This window comes from Ptychodera flava, chromosome 11 (assembly GCF_041260155.1).
Source record: "Ptychodera flava strain L36383 chromosome 11, AS_Pfla_20210202, whole genome shotgun sequence".
In the NCBI taxonomy this organism is placed as follows: domain Eukaryota; kingdom Metazoa; phylum Hemichordata; class Enteropneusta; family Ptychoderidae; genus Ptychodera; species Ptychodera flava.
Genome location: NC_091938.1, coordinates 4,636,082 through 4,661,204, shown reverse-complemented (window position 1 = coordinate 4,661,204; position 25,123 = coordinate 4,636,082). Strand labels below are relative to the sequence as shown.

Genomic DNA, 25,123 nt, shown 5'->3' with positions numbered 1-25,123 from the left:
GTACTGAGAGGATTAAAAAGCGGTTTTAGGGACTGACCAGGTTGAAGCTTTGCTTTGATAAGTTGACCATAATGTTTAAGTTGACATCAGTCAATGCAGTGTGTTGGGCAGGGGCAAACATATGGCTGGTTTTTAACACTGCTCATGAAATCCAGTGCCAAATATGGTCGTATCAGAACATAGATTCCAACATCCATCCCATAATACTTCACTGCTGCTATCATCATTTATGTTTATTGTGTGTGATGCCACTGTGAGTTCAGATGGCATGTGGATCATGTGATCAGCCTCATTAGCATATTTTTCCCAACCATTGGGAAATCTAAAATACTTTTTACTTACTATGGTAACCGTTTCTTAAACTTTCAGGTGAGCCTGTAGACAAAAGAGGAAAAACTCTCAATTTAGACAGGTAGGGGTCAGTTTTTTTATCAGATGTTTTATTCTACATTAATAGTTTAACCACAGGGTTGTTATTGTAATATTACAATGAGTTGACAGCACTGACTACCCATGGGGCATTGCCAAGCTAAGAAATTTATCCCTAGCTATATTGAATGTGTTTTGTGTTAATTGATAGGGGGCATTTTGCAGCTACCTGAAGACATGTAAGTTCTATCACCATTATTTCTTTTCTCTCAGGTTTTCCCTGGTTAGCTCACCACTTTTCTGTATTTAAGGATTTTTTTTCCCCGATGTTCTTGTGTATTAATTGTGTTTTACTGACAGGAATGTTCAGATTGGCTCACAAAGGAATGCAGCACAGTTTGATCAGCAAAGTGATATTTCATGATGTTAGGACATCTTTCTTAGATGACATGTTCTTACTTTTCTCAAGGGCAGTTTGGTCGCCAGGAAAAATGTTGTCTGTGTCTAAATTTTAGTGAACAAAATTCTGATGAACTTTTTACTTTCCGATGAACACTCTGAATGGCAGTGCTGCAACTGTTGCTTGTAATTTGTTTCGTCAGTGAAGTAAAGGAATGCACCTAAACGACAAGCCTCAGCGAACCTAAACATCTTATCTTTGGTTTAAGTGAGCTGCTTTCCTGTTTCTGACTCATTCCCAAATCCGGACCCACCGCCTTGTCCTTGGTCTCGTAGTGCCAGACTTGTTTATGAAAAATTTGACGGCAGCCATATGTGGTTCATATTTTATTCCGAAGCCATGATGGAAAATTGCTGACATTTTTTTGCATCTGGGGTTCAGAAATCTGAGCCACGTAGGTTGGAAATTTCATCGGTCCAACAGTGCAGTGGGGGAATTCTACCCATTGCAGATCCGGCAGGGCCCCAGTTGAGTCGGCACTACTGCTATTGCGGCTCTCCTGAAATTGGGACAAAGTCACCGAATTTCTCCCTTTTTTTTTAAAACTTTACAGAAAGAAGGAAAGAACCATCATGGCAACAAAGGGTGAGTCTTTCAGATTTTTAGCCTCAACTCTGGGTCGTTGTCCATTTAATCTTTTATCTTTTTTCTTCTCTTCTGTGGATCCACAGTGATCTATGTACAGTGGTAAAGCCTATTTAATGAGTCTATGCCATCCCACCCACAGCTGAGACCAATGAACACAACAGCAATGGCCATCTTGGCATACAGTCTCCGCTACATTTATTCACATCCGATGTCTCTTTTGAAATTCTCTTTCGCTTCTTTTAATTTTACCACAGTATCCTAGTTATCCAGTTTAACAGTTGTGAATTCTCTAGTCTTGTCATCATACACTATCTTCCCTTTTTTGTGACTGTTGTTAGCAACTGTTGTACATTTTAGAGTTAAACGTGTGAAATATCTGTGGGAGAAATTAAAGGGTTCTTCAACCAGTGCTGTAGAAAGTTGACTGTCACCGTAAAATTTTTTGATTAAAGTGTCATTTAGTGATTTGAAAGTATATTTTAACAATTCCAGAGCCCCCAGATCCGCCAGCAGATAGACCTTTTGCTGATAAGGTCACCAAAGATTCAATCACAGTGGTGTGGCCAGGAACAACATACGATGGTGGTAGCATCGTGACTGGCTATGTCGTGGAAATGCAGAAGAAAGGCGAGACAAAATGGAAGGTTTTAACAGAAGACGTCTTCAGCACATCCTATCAAGTGAATGGGCTGAAAGAAAGCGAGATATACCTATTCCGAGTGTGCTGTGTCAATGCAGTCGGAAAGAGTAAACCTAGTCTTGTTTCCGAGGAAATCACACCATCAGATTCACCACGTAAGTTTATACACTTGCTTTCAATTAAGTTCTTTTTAAAACACTAAAAAATTATACTTCTATCTCTTAATGACATCTTTGTATGTTTTTGTATCAGAGGTATTGAAATGTTTTCCATAGACTGTGTTGAGTTGAGAAATATTTGAGAAAACAACCAGATATAGGCGTTCTAGACGTTTGCTGAGTGAACAGTGTTATGTTATTCAGGAGTTCTTTTGATTGGCATATTTTAAGTCAAACTATCTTGCACATATAATTTATGAGAAACAGGTTTTCTCACTGTCTACTTGTATTTTATTTTTGGACACAGAGGAAGAAATGGACGAAGAGGATGAACCAGGTGAGAGATGTATTTGATTTTATCTTTGCTTCAACTGTGTATGTTGACTAGTTAAATTGAAACATCCCCAAATACTTTATAAATGCATGTAGATTACATGTAGTCGTTGTGCCTTGCCCTTGTGGGCCTGGTTACTAACCAGAGGCCAATCAAGACATACTACGCTAGAAACTCCCCGCCCTGGCCCTCGTACTGTTGACATCTTAAACTTTCCATTACTGAGGCTTGCATTTTGCACTGTAGGACATTCCAGTACTGCCCTATCCGTAATACCAGTAGCCAGCTTTCCTTTCCACAAAGTCAGCCGATAGCAGTTTGCCTGCTGCTTTCAGAAACAGTCCCCGATTCTCCCCAGATCATCATGTAATACAGAGACAGTAATTTCTGTGACTGGCCTTCAAGTTCACTGTTTACAATGGGTTGGGTGTCATGCCAATCCATCGGTGTAAATCACAAACTAACGCTGACCATCCCATGGATTAGTTTACATGAGATTTCCATATATGGTTATTGCCATTGACGTCATTTGCCCACTTACTTGTCATTGTCCCTGTTCTTATTTTAAACTGTTTTGTCCTCTAGTGTCTAAAAAAATCAGAACACCCTAGGGTTAGGGAGAAAAAGAGGTCACTAAAGTTGATAGCTGTGTCAAGTGATGAAATTTCATGAGCAATGATAGGAAATGTGATTAACAAACTGACTCCATCACACATGATATGAATGAAACAATAAATACATTTTGAGTATGTGCCCTCGATGACAATCTTTTGGAAGAAGTTATGCATTTGAGAGCAGGATTCCTTTGCTGAAAAGTCCTTGAAAGCCTCCTGAAAAAGTTCTTGAAAATGAAATGATGTCCCAAAACTAGTTACTGGAAAATTAAAAATCTACCTGCAATTGTCATAAATGACAAGATAACCAGTCATGATGTCATAAAGATGATATACAGTAAAAATATTATCTGGAAAATGGTATTTTGGACCTCAAGAAAAATTTGAAAATTGCTGAAAAAGTCCTTGAATGTCCATGAATTTATGTGACTTTAGGTGTATGGACTCTGTTAGAGTCATTCTGTTTGTTAACTTGTTAATGTCATAGCCAAAAAGAGTATATACTGTGGTCACATAGTGAAGATATGTTTGTGTGATTCTTGCAAATGAAGGTTCTGAACACTGAAAATTAAACTCATCACAGAGTGTTTGATTTTTCTCTTCACAGATGAACAAGCCTTCGAACCAAGAGATGTAAAAGTGAAAGATACAAATGTTCGAGATTTCTATCAAATCAAAGAAGAACTTGGAAGGTGAGAGATCAGACTTATAATCAGGATAGTTTCCGTTTAGTTTGCCCTCTTGATGCCGGCTGTCTGTCTCTGGGGATTCCAGCAGAAAGGAAATGAGATTTCCTGGTACAGATGGCTACTGTTGTTCAGTACTTCAAGAACTGAAAAACAAGAATCAAACATAGAAAACTGTTCTAGCTGTATAAGTTTATACAAACACTATGATCCCCCAGTATATGTCAGGTTAGACAAAATTTTTGATAGGTTTATATCCACTTATATAGGTTTTATTTATCAAATTGTCTGAGGAAAACTACAGCAAAATTAATTTCTTGAAAAGTTCAGTATCAGAGACTTTTTTATCTGATGTACACACCGATCAAATTGTTGGTTTACTGACAGAGCACATAGGCACAGTTACAGCTTTGCTGCAAAGCTTCCATCTCTTTGTGGAACATTTTTTCCTCAGCGAATAACTTTAACCTGTAGATAAGGCAACAGAGATACTGAAGTTCACCTTTGACCCTTGACCCAAATGAGCAAACACAGCAGGACAGATAGCATCAGATGTTCAAAAAATTGAAAGTATTTGACTTCAAACTTTTTTTAAAACAAGTCCTGTTAAACCGACATTCAGCTGTTGTTAGTTGCATATTAGCTGAAATACCAGGTTGAAATCATCGGTGAAATTTGAGTTAGGGCCTCTGGCAGGTTATGTAGATATGTGAAAAACAGGAAAAAATGTGATGTTGAAGTTATTTCCAAGTGATGGCCGTCATCCCCCGTGTATTTGCAGGAAGGATTCTTTCTTCACTGACATGTTGACATTTTGAATTGACCTAGGACTTTCCACATTCTTAGCCCCTGGCAAATTATCTATCTGTTGAAAATAGGCATATCTTTATCACTGCTCCCTGTCCACAGTGACAAGAGTAAAAAAACACATGAAGTTAGTGGCTGCCCGAGTTGATTGGTTACAGTGATAAGCTGACCATTCATAAGAAAGTGCCCTTGCTTTGAAGGTTAATTTTTGTCAAAAATAAATACCCATCATTTGATAATCAGAAATCTTCCGTTGAGGAATACAAGCTGCATTCCGTGATGTGACCACGCCAGCCATTCCTTTCACAACCATATGGAAATTACATGAATCTTCAGATGCCTATGGATTTTAGATGTTAACTTGTTTTATGACATAGAGACCTCATGCTGGGATAAAATGCCAGCTTAATAATGAGTAAAACCAACTTGTCCTATGCAAGCTATGCTCTTCTGAATATTTCTAACATGTTTGCAAAATATTAGATTTTCAGAAATGTCATAATTATTCACTTTAATACTTGAAATTCAAAGAAATTAATTACAGTTAAGAAAAGTTTTGAGTGAATTTCAATCAAAGTATCTTTCAGTAGAGTTATAGAATCGAAAAACCTTGTGAGTGTTTTATTTATAATGCCTGACATCATTGGTAAATAATGTCTTGCATAATGATTTTTGTTTTTTTCAGGGGCAAATTTGGTACTGTTAATAAATGTGTGGAAAAGAAGACCAAAAGAATTCTGGCAGCCAAATTCATCAAAGTAACATCTCAGACTGATAGAGAAGAAGTAGACAATGAGGTTTCCATCATGCAAATTTTACAACATCCAAAACTATTGCAGCTGTACGACGCTTTTGCATCAGGCGATAACTATGTACTTATCTTGGAATTGTGAGTATACTCAAAGTACGCTTTGAGTATTTCATTATCAGTTACAACATGGAGAACATTTGTTTTCAATCATGCATGGATAAAGGATGGAAACTAAATATTGAAAAGGATCATTAAAAAAAACCATAAAAATTAATGCAAATGTTGTTCTTGATGGAGTGTCGAACTCAAACGCATCCCACTGACATTTCAGAGCAAGTCTCATTGATTTTCTTCAAGGATGTATATCATCCTCAAGAAAGACTCAAACTTTTAACTTGTCATACTAAACACTGCAAGCATGTTTGTGTTTTGCTTTTTATAGATTGCACTTTCATTAGCTTGTATTCATTTGTGTATGCCAGCTTGGTCTTCATTGACTTGAAAATTAGTTCATCAACACTGATTGGATTTCATTGACTTGAAATATTCAGTTCATTGACACTGACTTGGATTTCATTGACTTAACAAACCCATTCTTTAACACTAGCTTGATCTTCACTGACTGAACATAGGTGCTTGACATCGTCGTACTGATGATAATGTTATTCATGAACACTGAACTTGGTTTTCATTGACTTTACAAGTTCACTTACAGAGACTTGACTTTCATTGACTTAATACACCCATTTCATTAACACTCTGGATTTTCATTGACAGTACATTCCCTGTTCATTGATTATATTCATTGACTGGTATTTCAGTTAAGTAACATTGACTCTGTCTCTATTGACCACACTGGTTTTTATTGGTGATAAAACATTAACACTGAGTGGAAAATTTGTCTTTTATTTCAGTGTATCAGGTGGAGAGTTGTTTGAACGTGTTGTTGCAGAAGATTTCCAGCTGACAGAGAAAGAAGTTGTATTCTTTATGAGGCAGATATGTGAGGGTGTAGTGTTCATGCATTTGAAAAACATCCTTCATCTAGATATGAAGGTAAGAAATCCCACTTCCCCAATAAATGACAGACTTATCATCTTGCCCGACAATCTTTGGTAAGGATGTGGTTTAAGCTATTGTTTTCGCTTGTTTGGTTTAGTGGTACATTCAAAAACAAAATAAGGACAAGTACAAAAGCCTTCTGTGATGATACATCATCTCAATGTCAAGGCGCGTTATGGTTGTTGAATCATAACACCATTTACCATAGGATGAGATTTTGAAATCTCCACGCACAGAGTAATGCAAGTGCCTTGCACAATTTTCCAAGTACATTAAACAACCCTGAACCAAAATGACATGCAAATCTTGCATTGATGTTTATCAGTCGGAAATTATTTTATAAAAAGCATGTAATTTACAAAACCCCCTGTGATTCCTAGCAAGAACTTTCATAAGACTGGTATTCACAGTAGGGGCATCGTTGTTACTTCATTTGTGATGTTTAGCCGTAGGATATATTTTAGACAAATACAGCCAGCAAAAACATCTTGTATTTAGCATGGCTATAGGGTTCTTTTATACAAAATTTGAAAATAGCAATGCATAGCTCAAACACTCAGACGTGTTAGGAAAACATTCTACTGTGAAATGACCCATCACCATATGCAGATTCTCCAGACACAGTTTACATTAGATTTTTCAGTTGACCTCCCCATCAGGTTATGGCTTGTTTGCTCAAATATGTGAGATCTGAAAGATCTGTGTGGTTGTACATGGAATGTCAATTTGAAAACCACTGTCCCCCTGACTGGTATATAATAACTGATTAACATTAACTCTGAAACTATCCAATTTAATCCTTAGAGTAGGCAAGGAAAGGAATTCTAGAAATTTGACACTGACCCAAAGCTTGAACATTGTTAATATCTGAAGATGTCTAAAAGAAGTAAAAAAAAGAGAGAGAAAGGAAAAAAGATCTGTCATTTGTAAACGTATGATGGTTATGTTTCTTTGTGAGGTCATTCAAGTTCATTGTTTCAATGTGGAAGGTCTCCGACACAAGCCTGTACATGTACTTTTCATCATACCAAGAATGTCCATGCCATTGCTCCAGAAAAAATGTTGCCGTTTAATGATCCGATGTTTAGAATAGGCGTATACTTTACACACACTGGAGAGACAAACTATGGCCCTTGCATGCTGACAATGTCCCTGTGCTTCAAACTCTAATGTCTTCAAAGCAGCAGCAATGGAGAATTTGACCTCCCACTGCTGTTTTCTTTTTTTGGTCTGAACTGTCATTATATCAAATTTCTGCAAATCATTTCATCAGCTTATCGAGTTTTTCAAAGTAATTGTATTATGTGGAAGTCCTCTTTCTCCCTTGAAATCAAATACTGCGTTCATTATAACTATTGCCCATTTTCATTCAGTTAGAAAAAACTTCATATTATCTTTCTATATCCACTGTACTTCTGAAATTTTCAGATTTCCATAGATGCATGTCAGTTCTATGTTAACAGTAAATTTGATATGATACAGCATTATTAACAAAAATGATAATTTGTCCTGATCAGCGTCATACAAAAATTGGTTTTTCAGCTACATTTCCAACTTTGAAAAATTGCAAAATTTTCACTTTAAATTTCTATTATAATTTTTAGCTGACAGCATTACCATCATTTTCAAAAAAGTTTCTAACCAGCAGATATTTGTTTTCTTCTCTTTTTCTCTCGACAGCCTGAAAATATTCTCTGTGTCAGGCCCAAGAGTAACAAGATCAAGATTATTGACTTTGGCCTCGCTCGAAAATACAACCCAAAGGAAACCCTTAAGGTAATGTTTGGTACCCCAGAGTTCACAGCACCTGAAGTAATAAACTACGACAAGATTACAAAAGCTACAGACATGTGGAGTGTAGGTGTGATCTGCTACGTTCTGCTTAGCGGTCTCTCACCATTTATGGGAGACAACGATGGAGAAACCATGTCCAACGTCACATCAGCTGAATGGGACTTTGAGGACGAGTCTTTCGATGAGATCTCAGATGCATCTAAAGAGTTTATTGAAAATCTTCTTGTTCTTGACCCAACGTAAGTATACACTATGTAATTTTCATTTATTCACATCTATGTATCTCAAACATTAACGCAAACATGGAAACTACATATTCTGTCAAAATCTGTCTTAACGGCCATTCTAACCAAATGTATAACTGTCTGTTCATGCAAGCTAATGCATTGGCAAAACATTAATCGTCCTTGTCATTAGAATTTGTGATTTCCAGTTATCACAATTAAAGGTATACAGTCACCCGTAATCTAAATATACCCATATATGGTCAAAGGGGCGTTCCTTGGTATTCAAAATGATAATATGAGGGCGCTGTTTTTAAAAAGCGGCCACCCGCGTGATTGGTTAGATTTTCTTTTTCCATGGTAACTGTAGCAAAATTGGAACAGGTGACAGTATACCTTTAAGGATGAGTGATTTATATGATGCGTAGTCTAAATTTATGATACTCTATGGTAATTTACGAGTTATCAGTCATATTGGATGTTTTACGGTTTGGCAATAGTAATAGTTACAATGTTGACACAGGTTGAGAATTACCTCAAAGCCTGCATGGTTCAAACTTCAAATAAAAGTGACATGCCCAATTTCTAGATCCACATTCTGATTTCCAAAGTGAATACGTAAATTTACACATCCATACAGAGTTAAACACATCTGTACAGTATCAAATTTTGAAGTCTCTGCTACAGTAGTTAATATATATAGGTACTTATGCTGGAATTCTTGTACATGATACAGAAAATAATTGCCCAAGATGTGATCAGATTGAAATGAAAAAGGAGTGGTTTAGATTTCATACCAATTGTTGATAAAAATTTGAAACAATCTGCCACATTACTTTATTCATGTTTAATTGGATGAAAATATTTAAAATAGGGCATACATTGAAATTATTGTAGTTGTGACTTCTAGAGTTGATTATCTGTAAACTGATATCTGCTATGTGGGTCTGGTGAATGTCGTATTGGCATGGCTATGATATCAGGTGATGTATGGTAATACAATGCAAGACAAGTATGATCCCATTGTGTTTTATCACTGACACAAATATTGATGTATCATGTTTTATAGGTTATTATATGACAAACAGTTTCCATAGATTTAACACTGCTATTTTTGTCTGTCTGGATCTGTTTACAGGGAGAGACTATCTGCAGCAGAGTGCCTAGAACATGATTGGATAAAGGTATGTGACACTCATTTTCCTTTTCGTTCACAGTTGTCAGAATCAAACTCCTCCCTGGTTGTCCTTTTTTCCCATTGATCCATCAAATTCATATCATCACATCACTCACAGTATCAAATGAATTAGTTGTGAATGAAAAGCAGACCAGAGTTTACCCCATTGAGTCTTTTTTCCGTGTCTTTCAACTTTTTGTCATCTCGTTGCTGAATTCTTTTCTTTGAAGTATTGATTCAAATATAGATGCAGGGAAAACGGGGAATAACAATCAAAAATTTTTCTATCCCATCATGAAATAGTTTTGTAATTTCTCTGTGCAGAAAATAGGCAAATATGCTGATCATTTGATGAATCTTTGGTGAAGGAATGGAGATAGGGTTAATTTTATTTATTTTTCTGTGTATAATTTATTTTGTATTCACCTCTGATTTTAAGCTCGATTGAAAATATTCAACTGTTTGAAAATGTTCAAAATTACACCTCATCATTCTATTACTGATATGATTCTGATCTTCATCATCTCCAAAGGAAGTTGTGAAGCCAGCTTATTACATCACTTCTAACATGATTTTTTTTCGCCTTTTGCCATTGCAGAAAGATGTTGCTAGCTCGCACAAAATCTCCAAGGCCAGAATCAGAAGGTTCTTGGCAAGACGAAAGTGGCAGGTTAGTAATTACAGGGTTTTCTACTCTCCTCAGTTTTATTCTGGATGCATCGTGGAGATAATATACTAACATTTAGTGTAACATGGCCAAAATCAGACTGATGCAACTTACCTTTCACGGCTGGTCCACTTTCATGTTTTACTCTACATGCGGCGTTTTGGATCAACACTGTAGGAAAAGTTGACCAAAAAACTGATATGATTGGTTCGTAGGGGAAGAGCCAGGGACAATTCACCTGGCATATTTGTTTGAGAGTCATCTGACCGAAAGTTCATGTGCAAAAGTGAGAAGTCAAAATACTGATCTAAGACACTTCAATGGACAAAAATAATCATAAGAAATAATCCAGTATTATGGATTATAGTGTTTGTGTTATAGTGTTGTTTTTATTTACTCTGAATCCAAATCAGAAATAACTTTCCAGCTGAAAATGTTATCTTAATAATATGGCTACTGAACTACTAACCACCCTTCCCTATTTGCTTAACAACATCCTAACATACAGTGACTTTAATTGCCATTTTTGCTTACAATTCACTTTTGATTTCAACCCGAGCACCTGACTCCATTTCAACTTACGTAAATAGAAACCAGGAACGTTTTGTGAAAAACTGCATGGTAAGTCACCTAACATGTCTTGTACACCTAGTATTAACATCTACTGAAATATTGACCAACTTTACTGACCAAAGAATGTGAATATTATGGGAAGGCAAACATAAACATCTTGCTGTGAATTGGTAATCATTTGAAAGAATGTTGTTCCCATGGCAATCCATTCCCAATACAAAACTGGGTTCAGTTTCCCTTCCTATACTAATTTTGATTGCTTCCTCTGAAAGTTTGATTTCAAGATTCTTTCATCACTTCTATCAGTGTTGCAGTGTAATAGATCTAATTGCAGGAGATTCTCATCAACTATTGTCACTTAGTTCTTCTGCGAGGAATCTGGAGAAGAGTGCTGAATACTGGGATACTTAATGTCTACGAAGATCAATATAATTGTTATTTCATTTGATATTCCACTTAAATACATGTAACTATCGATATGCTACTTTAACATGTGATTTTCATTTCAGTTCTTGGTCTCCATGACAACTACATATCAAAATACTGACACTATTTTTCACTTTTCGTTTTACAGAAAGCTTTCAATGCAGTGAGAGCACTAACGCGTATGGGGAAATTATCGCTGTGATTGGCTATCGATCTCTCTTTCTGCGTGCTGTATACAATACTTTCTATCTCTTTACCCTCCAAGATTGAGGTTCAGCTTTTTTCATCCTGTCTGTGAGGGGGCTAGTGGAAAGCCCCCTCCCCCTCCCAACTGTCACTGTGTTTGTACTTGTTCTGGGAGTTTTTCAGCCCCCAGATCTCACAGCTTGTATTCGGAGGTACATCTATGGTCTAGGCCATGTAGACAACAAGACAGTGAATTCCTCAAACGGGGAAAAAAGGATGCATTTTAGAAATATCATGCTAAATGGTTAGCCTCACATGTCAGACCACGTTTTGTATTGAAATTCCCCAATCTTTTTTGATGTGAGTGTGCAGTCTTTTAGAACAAACCATTTTGACTTGCATTATTGCTGAGTTTTAAATTAAAAAAAAAGAGTTTTTATGTGTGCCTGTATGTATTGTGAATTGCTACCAAAAAATACAAAAAAAGATAAAAAAAAGAACCCTGATCCAGAACTTGTATGAAATTAGGTTATGTGAAGCCGTACTCACCTATGTAGAATGTACAAATTGTGTGCAATTCCAGCAACGTATAGATATGAAACTGTTCAAATTCTCGCTTTCAAAAAAAAAAATTTTAAACAAAAACAAAAACTAAATTGATTGAACAGAATCATATCTGTACATTGTGCCTGCAATGATAGATTAGTGAAATGCCTTGTAACTTTGTAGAACTCCATACTGAAAATATTATTGTCACTCCTTCTGCTGAGTTTCTTAAAACGGACTGAACTCTGCAATGCACAGCACAGTAATTGAAAAGAATATGCAGAAAAACAAGGAAAAAAAATCTCACAAATTTTTTATTTTGTCTCTGTCAGTTTTATTTAAATTTTGTTTAATGATAATCCCGTTAAAGTGATGTAATAAAAACCACACTCTTGACTTGTACATTGTTAATGTGTGTCCAGACATACAGTGCGAGATTGTGTACATGAATGTGAGAGTAATTTTGATTTTTTTCCCCTCACAGTAAAGATAGTAAATTATAAAAAGTTTGAATAGAAAATTAAGTCCAAAAATGATCACTGACTCCTTGAAATGAATACAAAATGTTTCCTTAGATGAAAATTTGTCAACTGGAAGCACTTTGTTTGGATTTGTTAAGTTTCCTGTTACTACAAATCATGATCAGTTAGTCGTAATGTGACAAGATTTTTACACCATCAAAGATTAGGCAAAAATATTCCTGATAGCTATGGGCGTGAAGATTTTGAGATAGCGCTTGTGTGATAATAGAATTTCATTTGAATATTAAGTTTATATTCTGAACCTGTTTGGGCCTCATTGAAGAGTTTCTGTAACATAAACAGGTTCTTTACATCGAACAAGTTTGACCCATTTTTGACTATCTGGCAAATTCCCAAAGTTAAGATACGGTAGTCAGCACCGAGATACCCTAGTAGTAGCCTAAGTGGTACGTGAGATGTGTGAGTGGAAAATACATACAGAGAGTTGGTGATTGTGGAGGGTTTGTCTATTTGTAGGATCTTCAACCACCCATTGCCAAAGACATGCCAATCACGCCCCGGTCAGATACGTCACCATGATTTCATGGTCCCCAACGTCAAATTGAAATTAGCGGCATAGCCGTCGGTGATGGATATAACTGTCTATAAGGACAAGTGATGAAAAGAATGCTGGAAGCTTCAGAGGCCCCATGGTGTTGGCTTTGAATGCTTTACAGCCGGCAAAAATTCCTCACATTCAACCTCATATGAAATGAAAAATGCAGAATTAAAAAAAGCTCAGCTTCTTGGGAGATTACTTAGTATTTACAAGAAATAGACCTTTCCATTAGAGTAAGAATTTGAATCTAAATCAAGCATCCGTGGCTTGTCTTTTGAATTGACCAATCTCTCTAATGACTACAGGCAGAGAATTTATCCCCAGGGGCCCCCCTTCTGTGAAATGGAATTCTCCACGCCCTGACAGCAAGACCAAATTGTTCATAACAGTTTGCCCGGTTACCGCATGCAAAAACACGCTCAATTTCAGGCTAAATTTAACTTGATGAAACGTTGGTCGCCTTGCGAGACACGTGTGTTGCGAGGGTCCTTGAGGTAAATGTCCTCAGAAACCGATGTTCGTGGCAGTGTACTTTAATCCGGTCAATGAATGTCAGTCTGGTATGGTCCGTGGTTTGAAGGAATTCCATGACAGTGAAATAGTTGGTGTAATACTTTCTTTGGCATCAGCACTAAACTGAGTAGTTTACTCTGGTGTCACAGCAGATGTTAAAACATAATTGATCAAATTCATTGACAGAAAGTTCATTTCTTAGTCATACTTTGAAATAAAGTATAGTCTGTTTTTATAAATTTAAAGTTTGTCTCTCCTAAAGGATTTCTGAAAACAGCTGTGGCTCTATTTTCCTCTTTGATTTCTGTGAGGTGCAGGGAAGTGTTGACATTTGGCAGTTAACTCCCAATGCTTTGTTTGGTTAAAAGTAGCAATTCTTCAAGTTTCTTTACAACTTTTTCATTTCTTGCATTCAGATTACAGATAAATTTCAATAATGGGTAAATATTCAGATTATAGACTGCGGTCCCAGGGCTCTACTCCAACAGTGTAAAAATGCTTCCCCCACCCAAGTACAAATTAGACATAAATTCCTCCAATTTAAAACCTAAAAAATGTGTATTGAGTGATTTATCCTAGCACAGGACATGCATAAATAGACGAAACAGGAAGAGAGTTTGATGTAGTGTTAGTGTATGGGTGCATAAATTAGGCAGTGGTTTGCAGTGGTTTGACAAACCCAAGCCCAACCCCAAAGGAATATGTGTGGTCATACCATCCCAAAGTAAACAAAAGTATTTGACCCTTAGCTGTTCCCTCCGAGGTCATTTCATTTGTTGAAGTTTGGTCAGCAATCCATCTGTCACAGCCTCTAAGAGTAGCTATCAATCTCCACAAACATATTTTGTAAGTTGTCATATGGTGATAAGTGGTACCAACTTTTATTATAAACTAGGGCTTTATTTATATCCATTTACTGGATAGCTTCATCCAGATTCTAGACTTCTGGAGGGCCCGCTGAAAGGTATTTTACATTGCAACAAAATTAAAGTCAGACATATTTGAACATCTCCTTCCAAAAAACAATTCCTACTTAGACATTTATGAAATGACTATGAAATGGAATCATTTCCGATACGGTTGACACGTAACACCAGATATGGAATATACCGTTTTTACATTTTTCTGTTTACTTTTTCCCGCTGATGACATGGTCATGGAAAAAATTTATATAGAGAAGGAAAGATAAGTGGCTGATTCTTTCTGATCAGTTTTACTGTAAAAGTCAAAAGAACACGCACAGTTTTTTATGTGGGCGTGATTTTTTGGTGGGAGAGACTTTAAAATGTTTTGAATTTGATTTTATTTTCAATAATTCACTGCACCACCCAATACATCTTCTGTTGTGTTTCACCATGTTGGCAGGATGGACTGTTTAACTTCAGGCTGATATACATGTAGGATATAAAATCTGATAAGTAAGATGGTTGGTAGTCTTTCCATTACTTATAAGATTTGGTTGGCTTTCATGGTAGTGGGCTTTAAACATTACAGTCTACATAGGATGTAAAAGCAGGCATTACTCCACTTAATAGTATGCAAGGCGTGTGCTGAACCTGCCGCTCGTCGCGAGCAGCAATTAAACTCAGAAAGAATGCACCACTGGAGCATGCATGCCTCCATGATATCATATATGCAGCCTGACCTTTGACAGCAACCAACGGCATGTGTTCTCAGTGTGGTCCAAAGGTCAATGGAGGTCAGAGGTTAGCGAGTATTACTCAGAGATTCACTGTTACTACTCATGTTCATGGTTTGGATTAAAGGGACGTACAGTAGCTGTAACGTTTGATAATTTTTTCACAATTTTTGTTCTGTATATCAACTACAGTTGCTTGTTCTACTCCAACTGCAGTTGCTTGTTCTACTCCCAAAGCATACTGAAACAGTCCCACTATTCAGCTTGTCAACGCAATGCGTAAACATGAAAGTGAATTTGTATTTCTAACATTTGAATTTTTGCTGAAATTCACTTGTAACAATAGCAATATAGTCTACATATGTACAAGTTGAATTGACAAGCCTAATACTGTATATCTCAGAGTGCATTTAAGAGTGAAATGACTCTTTAAAAAGGTTCTAGAAAAGTTTCAAAATCACTCACACCATGACTTAATTATCAGCATTGAAAAGAGTGAATAGAACCCTTAATACCAAGATACATTAGTTTATAGTTCAATTTCAAGGATTTTGGGAGGGGTAGAAATCATGGAATTATTATGTTTCAAGAATGGGCCCACTGTTTTGGGCTGGAGTGGGCATGTATTTTGCAATTAAATGAAAGAGTATTCCCTTCTTTCAGAACACTTTATGCACAGGTAAAGTCACATACACACTCAGCAACACAGTCTGCACGTATTTGATATCTAGTATTGTTGTCGAAAATTGAATCTGAAACTGGACTGGAATTCAGTTTGACCAATCACACTGCATACTGTACACAACACTGTTGTCTTTGCACGGTTAATACTGTGTATTTCAACACACTCTAGGTAGATGAAAGAACTGTACTTGCTTTACGGAACAAAAATAATGAAAATGTTATCAAAATATGCAGATATTGACCTCTGTAAGTGAATCACAGTGATATTAGGAAACTCATTATGAATAAAATGATGATATTTACAGTAATTTAAAATCCACATGGCCTAAACTCGTCTACCAATCCTTTGTGGATATCTCCTGTAATTGCTTTTCCATATTGAAATCCGGGATTGAAATGTACATTCCAATCCTTGGGACCAAGTGGTGGGGCAACACTCGGAGTGCCCTTTGTTTAAATGCATTTGTAGTCATAATGCACATGCAGAATACTGAAATGCATTTACGATTGGAAAATTGTTCGGCTGTAATCTCAAAAGAGCTTTGCAAGAAAGTGTTTGACTTTAAAATTCTGTCATACCAGTGAGGTCTAAAACATGTCAACGACTAGCAGCTGGTATAGGATTTTAGTTTCACCAAATGCCTAGAAGGAAGGTTGTAGCAGCTAACAGCTGGGTTTCTACTGATTACTGATAAAGTTGTATCATCTGCAAGTGGAAGAGCGCCACTATCTTCATTCTAGACTGGGAACTTTGTTGTTATTGATTGCAAGCATTGGCCTTCCTAGTACTCAATCTTATCATCAACTTCTACAAAATTTCCACACCCTGACATTAAGGTAGCAGGGAGTTTCTGAAATTCTATGTCGATTTCAACAGAAATGATAATGGTCTGTTTACTTCCACACCATTCAAAGTACCACCAGTTAATGAAAGTTAATAAAGTTATATGTTAATAATTTATGCCTCAAATATTTCATAGATGAAACAAATAGACAATAGCCCTACATGGCTGCCAAATTTTTGAAGAAAACATAAGATTTATATAAACACATATCTAAAAAATGAACAAATATTAATAGAATAAATATTAATAGACAATCTAAACAACAGAGAAAGTGGTATGTTATTTTGCTGAAAGTTGCAGATGTAACGTGTGACTTCTTAATTTTAGTCAGACTTGTCTATAGATTTAGAGAGAAAATTAAAGTTTAATTGGGATTCAAAGATCAGGTAATCTTTGAACTGTTACCCTGTGTCAGACTGTGTTCGGATCCAATTAATTTTATGAAAATTTCAAACGTGATGTTTGCAAGTCTGGTGTGATAGTACAGTGACTTTCAGATGACCCTGCGATGCCCTGATGTAAACTTTTCAAATTTATGGAACATTTAGGTGCAGACGACGCACTCGCTTGTGCCTGAGTGTTTATTCTGTGAGATGCTGAAAAGTTTAGATAGTTGTGAGATGTAGACACATAAACCTAGATGTATTGGTACAATACAGTCAGCCAGGCTATAACCACAGAAAGTTAAACCACTTTAGTTGTCAGAGAAGTAACTGCCGTTTGTAGGTTCACTTCAGTACACATTTTGGTACATTGGTACATCCAATCTATCCATCCATATTGCCATCCATCCATCCATCCATCCATACATCCATACATACATGGACTACACTGATCTACAAAAATACTCATATATAGAAAGATGTACATCAATACGTTTGTACATATCTGTACGTTATATACATATACATATATATGGTGTACACATATCAATAAAATGACCCCCGCATGTAACAACATGTTTACAAATGCATATTTACTTTTAAGATGAATGGTTTTGGTATATATATATATATATATATATATAGAATACATACATATATACATACATACATATACACATACATACACACATGTAAACATGCATACATACACACACACACATACACATACATACATACATACATACATTATATATATATATATATATATATATATATATATACATATACATTATATATACATATAGACATATAGACATATATAAACATATAGATCACATTTGCTATATACATAATGTTAAGCATAGATGCTAACCATGCGGCTACACAAAAATATTTTAAAAATGACAGAAAAGTTATTTATGCATCCTCCTTAAGATTAAAGTTTCCAGTAGAACTAGATATTTTATTTATGTAATGTGCTTATTCAACTGTGATCATTTTTGGGCTGAAAACTCCCAGGTGCCATCATGTCAAAGGTCTAATTTTGCGTTCACAGTGCAACATTGGTTTGCAACATATCCAGCCATTATTATTGCCTTCATATTTATCAGTATCATTGCTGTGATTACTCAGTGTTTATTCTTTCAGATGACAGAGCCAGCATCCACGATGTCTTGTTTTTCTCATGATATCATGTTTATCATGTCTTCATCAATATCTCTGTTTTCTTCATCATAGGTTTTGTTGCAGCTGTTGTTTACACCTAAATTCTTCAGCAGCTCTTAGAGTCAGCAGTGACCTTCAATTGATGAATAAACAAAGAAAATAATAAAGAGAATAAAGAATATGAGATCTGCATACACCCACAATACACATACACTTGTTAGTTGTCCAACACTATGGTATGTTCATCATGGAGTAGTTATGCCCTACACATATAGATGATATCGTTGACTTACAATCCTGAATATTCCACCTTTCACTCATGCTGTAATGTTTAATAAAGAGTTCTGAAGGTAACTATTATAAATTGAAATACTTATAGAAATTTAACCTTATGGTGTAATATAGTTACAATTCAATAATTGGAATATTTAGGGCATACTATTTGTTATTGGTCCAAAGTTTCAGATATGTTAAGAAGTACAAAGTTTTATTCGCTGATATAAAAGCTTTTAAGATAATTTAATGCATCTGGATCAAAGTGTAAAAAAGTTTAGTTTTGTCAATATCTTTTGTTTTTAAATGTTTGTGATCACTTCACAGAGCTAAGCAGACCATTGGTTTACAGACAATTATTTTGATTGGTCCAGAGTTTGAAATATGCTAATAAATGCTGAGCCATTGAAAAATGCATGAAAATTATACTTGTGTTTCATTTCATTTCTTGGAAACTTTGACAGTGCTCAGGGGATTAATTTTTTCAAAACTGTCATAAAAACATTGTTGGCAAACCTATAAGCAAGGTGAATATGCTCAGTTCATTATGCAAATGTATTCTGATTGGTTCAAAGTTGTAAATATGTTAATTTCACCATGTAAGTCACAAACAATCATATTTAAGAAGATTGGCATTTTTTTAATTATTTCATCCATGCAAGATTTGCCACGCGCCCCCCTGGTTGAATATTGAAAAAAACTGAAAGTAGCTAATAATTTCATAAAAATAACAGACCTTTTATCTGACAATTTCACTAAAACTGGCATCAGATTTAGGTTTTATTTTTATTGGCCCTTGGAAAAATCACTGACCATTTTTAATATTAATTGACAGGTAAAACTTGTGCCATAATACCAGAAAGTTTCAAATAATTATCAGGGAAACATTGATATATTAAGTTTGGATCTTGAACTACATAATCAAACTTTGCCTGAGAATAGATCTTAATTTCTGCATTATCATTTTACCAAAATTATTCACCACTGCAGTTTGTCAACAACTGTTGTTTAAAGTTTGAATTAAAAATCAGTTCACTGGATGACCTTATTGATATGGTATGCACAACATATAGAGTTTCATGGATTGCTTTTAAAGTATGTTCCAACCAATTAGAAGCGCTCAAATTATGCAAGTAGGAATTTGCGGCCTCACTCAATAAATAATATGTTTATACAAGTGACTGTATGATATAACTAGAGTTTTCATAAGGTGAAGCTTAAAATATCATTCAGAATAAGAAGTTGACATCTTGTGACAGGGTGAATTTTGTAGTATTGTCAAGAACCTAATTAATGATAACGAATCATTTATTTATGGCATGGACACCCTTAAGGTAGTATGCACCTCGAAAGTGAAAGACTTAAACTTTTGCTCAAACTTTCCTCAAGGAATCTTTCAATCATTCTCTTTCAAAATCAAGAATAAAAATAGGGGGTCACCGTGCAAATTTTGGTACTAGAGAAACATATAACCCAAGATTTACCGATATTAGAAATTCAAAATGGCCGCCATCCCTGTGTTAACTCTATGGAGAAAAATAAAAATTTTGGAATTTCGAAAAACTAAGCCGGTGAAAAGTTTTCTTTCACCAAGAGCTTTAAAATGAACCCCCACATGTGGTATATCAGACGAGAATTGTAAAAGTTTGAGAGTCCGAATGTCTGTCCCCGAGGTGTGTTCTACCTTAACAATTTGTGAGCCCAAATTGTGATACAGTTTTTAATGTTTTGTAGATTGGTAAGGTAGGTTAGTAGTATTAATACAATCTCTCTGCTGAACAGCTGATGAATTGATATTACTTTGCCAAAGGTAGGGGTAACCTTCCTGAATATCAAAATTTCCATCAAATTGTCTACAGAGAATCCGTGATCCTAAGTTCACCCCTATTTCCTATACTTGGGCCAACCTACACCACAGTACACAACAGCATTTGATTCAGCTACAGTGAAGAAAGGGATAAAGCAGAAATATGCATATCCACCAATCTCAATTTGTAAAACCATGTTTGCCTTCACATCTGCTTGATGTAAAACAATGAGTTCTACTCTTTAACTTGCTAATTTCCAGAAAAGGTTACCTACCGCAGTCAGTTTGGATTGTCTATTGAAAGTTTGTTGAACACTCACAAATGTTTCTATCACACACTATATTCCTTGAAAACGTACCGATCACCACATGGCACAAATAATGATTTATGAACTCAAACTTAAAGGTCTTTTAGAGACTAGCCAATTTAACCCAACCATTGCGACTCCCTAGGTTATTGATGATTGATACAGAGCACTGTCTGTGTCCACAACTCTACATTGTCTTGCCAAACACAGTAAATGCATTACTCTATCCTTTACAATGAGTATAACAATTACCCCTTATGTAAAGCGGTTGTAAATCAACCCCAAGGTCAATGTTAGAAATTGCTAACTTGAAGATGGTCTTTGCCAATTCATTAGAACCCTATGTTCCTGTATCTCTACGAGTCAGTGACCATCACAAACATCACAGGGCTTTTCTTAAGGGTAGTAGTATGCTGTAAAAATGTAAGAGTAGTAAGCTGTATAATGTTACCAGGGTTACCATGTAATTTTACCAGAGTCCCCCTAGTACGTATCCAAATTATTTATCCATGTTCCCAAACCGTAAAGAAAATACAAGTAAATAATGAAAAGGAATACCCTCTCGTTGAACTGTGTGGAATAAAAGTACATGTATATGGCATAATATACTTAATAAGAATTTTGAATTTGTTTATTTCAAAATAATATGAAACAGTAACTTTGTGAAGGATTTTGAAATTGAAATAGTGCAAGTGAAAACGGCAAAATTATTAACTTGATAAGAAACCAAACAGTTTGTGAGGGATGCGTTATGCATCGATTCTAACGTCTTGTTTTTTAAACACCCTAAACCCTCAAACTGATGTGACTTTTGGCTTTCCAATGAAATTCTATAAATCACAATCCAACTACTTGACGACATTGTGTATTTTAGTGAGTAATTATTCACAATGGCTTGTCTTTAAGAACCATTTCATGTGAAACTTGCCGTACTTTGCAAGTTTACATAAATTATCAGTGCTTAACCAATAGATTTGGTAAGACCAAAGCAGTGGAAATCTATCTTTAATGAAATGTTGCACACATGATTTGTTATACTGCTGGTTTTCCATGATAAAATATAATTTAACAAAGATTTCTTTTCATACTTATTTGTGTCCAAATGTTATAGAACATCAACCTTTTCATTCACTTATATCTTTTTCACAAGTTTTGAAATGTTAAACAGGCTACCTAACTTCTAAAAAAGACCTTCTAAAAAAAGCCATACCAAGGATTCAGCTCTACCAGAAATTTCAAGCAGTATCTTTGTTGACTTTTTACATTTCTGTTTTCTGTAGGAAAGACAGCTCTCTTTTCCTGAATGAGCATAACCATCTCTATGTGGATATTTTTCAACTGGTCAATACATCAAGAAAGAATAAGTTTTCTACAAATTCGTCTTAATTTTACAGTTTTTACAATCGTAAAAACATAAATCATCTTTGCATTGCAATCTTCCAGAAAGCCATCCGGAGAACAAGACAGTTCCTACGGAAGGGTAAAATTCCACCAGTGCCTTATCCGTCTATTCTTCCCAGCTTTCCTCCAGCACTTGTTACAGACACAGACACTGATAATGGTGAAATTCTTGGCAGGAGAAGAGAATCTGAAAGTGAACTCAGTTCAAGCTATCTTCCTCATCGTAGATTCAGCGGTAAGTCATCTTGGGGGTTTTTACTGTTTCTTTGGTATCTTTGCTATGAGAAATATTCTCTTTCCATTGAAAAAATTCTAGTTGCTGAGATCTTAGTGATACATTTCTGTCTGTGACCTTTGCAAAATGCAGTTAAAATGTTCCAAGAGGGTCTGAGGTTTCCAAAATAAGATTTCAAAATGGGATGTAGCAACCTGCCCTGTTTGGAAGCTTAGAAAATGTTATTACTAGCATACTTTTCCTACAGAATACAAGAATGAATTTCAATCAGACCTAATCTGCAGAAAGTTATCAAACTCTGTGTGTTGTTGTAATCTACTGCTAAGTGGAATGAAGCAAAGTATGGATGGAACCTTTCTCCTAAAGGTTGATTGCACACTATCCCACCTCCGGAATGCCGTAAAATTTGTTGCTATCCGCAGTCAATGAACCCTGGAAACCTATTTGTGCATTGAATTTTTTCACTCCATGAGTTTTACATATCTATTATTGTCAAACTGAATTGATAACCTTGTAAGGTATAGATGGCAAGAAACCTCTGTGAAAACTCTAAATATCCTTTTGCTTCAAACTATACGGATGATTAATAAATATCCATTTTATCATTAAATTGTAACACCATACTTGAAAATTGATTTATTTATGGTATTTTGAATGGAGTATATTGTTTGTTCTATGTTGTGTATAAAGTGTGAAATTCACTTTCTGACTGAGGAAGTAAAATAACTACTGAAATTTGATAGATTAATACACAATATTCATCAAGATTTTTCTCATTTTGTATTGCTATTGTAAACTAGTCTTAAACGGTTTAATTCATGATAAATGAAGTATTTAACATTTTGACAGAGAGACACATTTGAAGTCCAAATGTGGCGTTTTATTTCTCAAATGTAATTTAATATGTCAATGTTATATTTATTGCGTTACACTGGTCTGCAGACAAATCTGAATTCTTCTTTTAATATCTGAACTAAACTATGATATTAATTTTATTGATGTTCATCACAGCTACTATCATGCCAAGCATGGCCATTATATATTCTCTGGTTGCATACACAAATTATTAAAAGTTCACTATTTTGCCAATATGGAAATGTTTCACAGCTATGACCACCTTGATCAGAGTCTATTCCAACCAGCTCTGTAGCTCCTTGGAACTAGCATTGTGACATTAATTTTTTTTACTTCCAGTATGGTCTGGACAAAATCTACTGTTTGTGAACTCATAGGAAAAAATTAATTTTCAATTTGCACAAAACGTAGGCAGTGAAAAGTTAATACTCTTTATATCCTGACTTGTAGAATATACATTGATTAAATGAGTTAGCATGGTCTAAACATCAAGCCACTTCTGAACCATTCGAATGATGTAAATATTTACTCCAGATGACCATGAACTTTGAATTCAAGTTGAGATGTTTGTTTTATTTGAGGACTTGAATGCACCAGAGATTCCTAAAAGCTGACCTGAATTACCATTAAGATATATACTTGCTTCATGGATGGATACATAAATTCAAACATTGAGATCGTGTTTATGTTGTCGAAAAAGATAAAGTAATAGTGTATGCAGACATGCTGATGTTGCAACAGATGCTGAATTGTTTTGTCGTAAAAAGTAATGAAAAAACAGTCGTAAAGTTTCTTAAGAATCGGATTATTCAGGCTTTTAGATTTATTATGTATTCAAAATGCAATCCTTCTAGTTGGTGATTGGATGAAAATAATAAAAAAACTATGTTGTGGATACTGTGGTTTCTGGGGAGTCTGAAAGAGACCCCACAAGTTAGTGTATTAAGGTTTAACATGATAGGAAGCACTGTGTTAATTGGATCAATTTAAAAGCAATGGCTCTGGGCCATGATGGAATCTAGATACAACAGTCCAGACAGTCGAGTCAGTGCAGTTGAAGCGTAGCAACAAGTTGAGCCAATCAGAGATCACAACAGAAATCCATACTGGAGTTTTCCTGTTACTTATCCAAAGAGTCATTGAGTAAGGAATCTGACTACAAGACAAGTAATTTAGTGACACTCCAGTCCATGTCTATGCTTTGGACTTCAAATATTCCTCAACATGCTTCACTATCATTACTTGGAACCTATAATAGGTACTGTATTCTTTTTTTATTTTTCCATCATTACAGATATTTTGACTTTCACGTTCACATCATCAGTTTAAAAAATATTATTGAACCCGTGTGGTCCACAATGAAATATTGTCTGACGGATGCTTACAGAAAATGGAAGGTTGTCGCAACTTGTCAGCGGTGGTATTTATTTTAGACAGCTGTCGATAGCTGCTGTGTGATTTAAGAGCTAGCTGTTGCATATCAAGACCTTGCATTTTATCTGGCCGCAAGAAAATGAATTTGTCTATAATTATCTTCTGATTTAGAGCAAGTATGGTGCTTTCTTTGTGCTTTTTCGTTTTAAACAAAGGGTGATGGTCTCTTGTGGATGTAAACATTTGACAGTCAGGTGTTTCGTGTAAAAGCAGAAGCCATGTAGGGACTCTGTGTGATCCAAAAATCTATGAAGTCATTGATATGTGTGTGGAATCAAAAAATATATTTCAGAAGCTTTTGTCCACGTAAGAAACTATGAACTTTTTCTAAGTATAATAAGGAAACATTGATATCGATATGAAGAAAATCCCATATAGGAAATAAAAAGTTTGAATAATTTTATGGAAAGTTTTAAATATTCTCTGTGTATTGGTAC

General features: G+C 35.4%; 1 protein-coding gene across 5 annotated transcripts in view; it reads left to right on the top strand.

Annotated features, from left to right (window-relative positions):
• The first annotated feature begins 247 nt into the window (after window positions 1-247).
• LOC139143344 (obscurin-like) overlaps window positions 248-25,123 on the top strand; it is an 83,715-nt gene continuing 58,839 nt past the window's right edge. Inside the window, exons 1-11 of one of the 5 annotated variants that reach the window (XM_070713584.1) lie at window positions 248-369; window positions 1,383-1,414; window positions 1,910-2,212; window positions 2,523-2,552; window positions 3,771-3,855; window positions 5,342-5,545; window positions 6,322-6,463; window positions 8,150-8,502; window positions 9,626-9,671; window positions 10,263-10,334; window positions 22,205-22,397. In XM_070713584.1, coding sequence (XP_070569685.1) covers window positions 1,402-1,414; window positions 1,910-2,212; window positions 2,523-2,552; window positions 3,771-3,855; window positions 5,342-5,545; window positions 6,322-6,463; window positions 8,150-8,502; window positions 9,626-9,671; window positions 10,263-10,334; window positions 22,205-22,397 — 1,441 coding nt within the window. In that variant the 5' untranslated portion in view covers window positions 248-369; window positions 1,383-1,401. Of the gene's footprint in view, window positions 413-492; window positions 609-1,062; window positions 1,415-1,909; window positions 2,213-2,522; window positions 2,553-3,770; window positions 3,856-5,341; window positions 5,546-6,321; window positions 6,464-8,149; window positions 8,503-9,625; window positions 9,672-10,262; window positions 10,335-22,204; window positions 22,398-24,203; window positions 24,511-25,123 lie in introns of those variants that run through there. The other 4 variants (XM_070713583.1, XM_070713582.1, XM_070713585.1 and 1 more) reach the window with 4 other exon arrangements.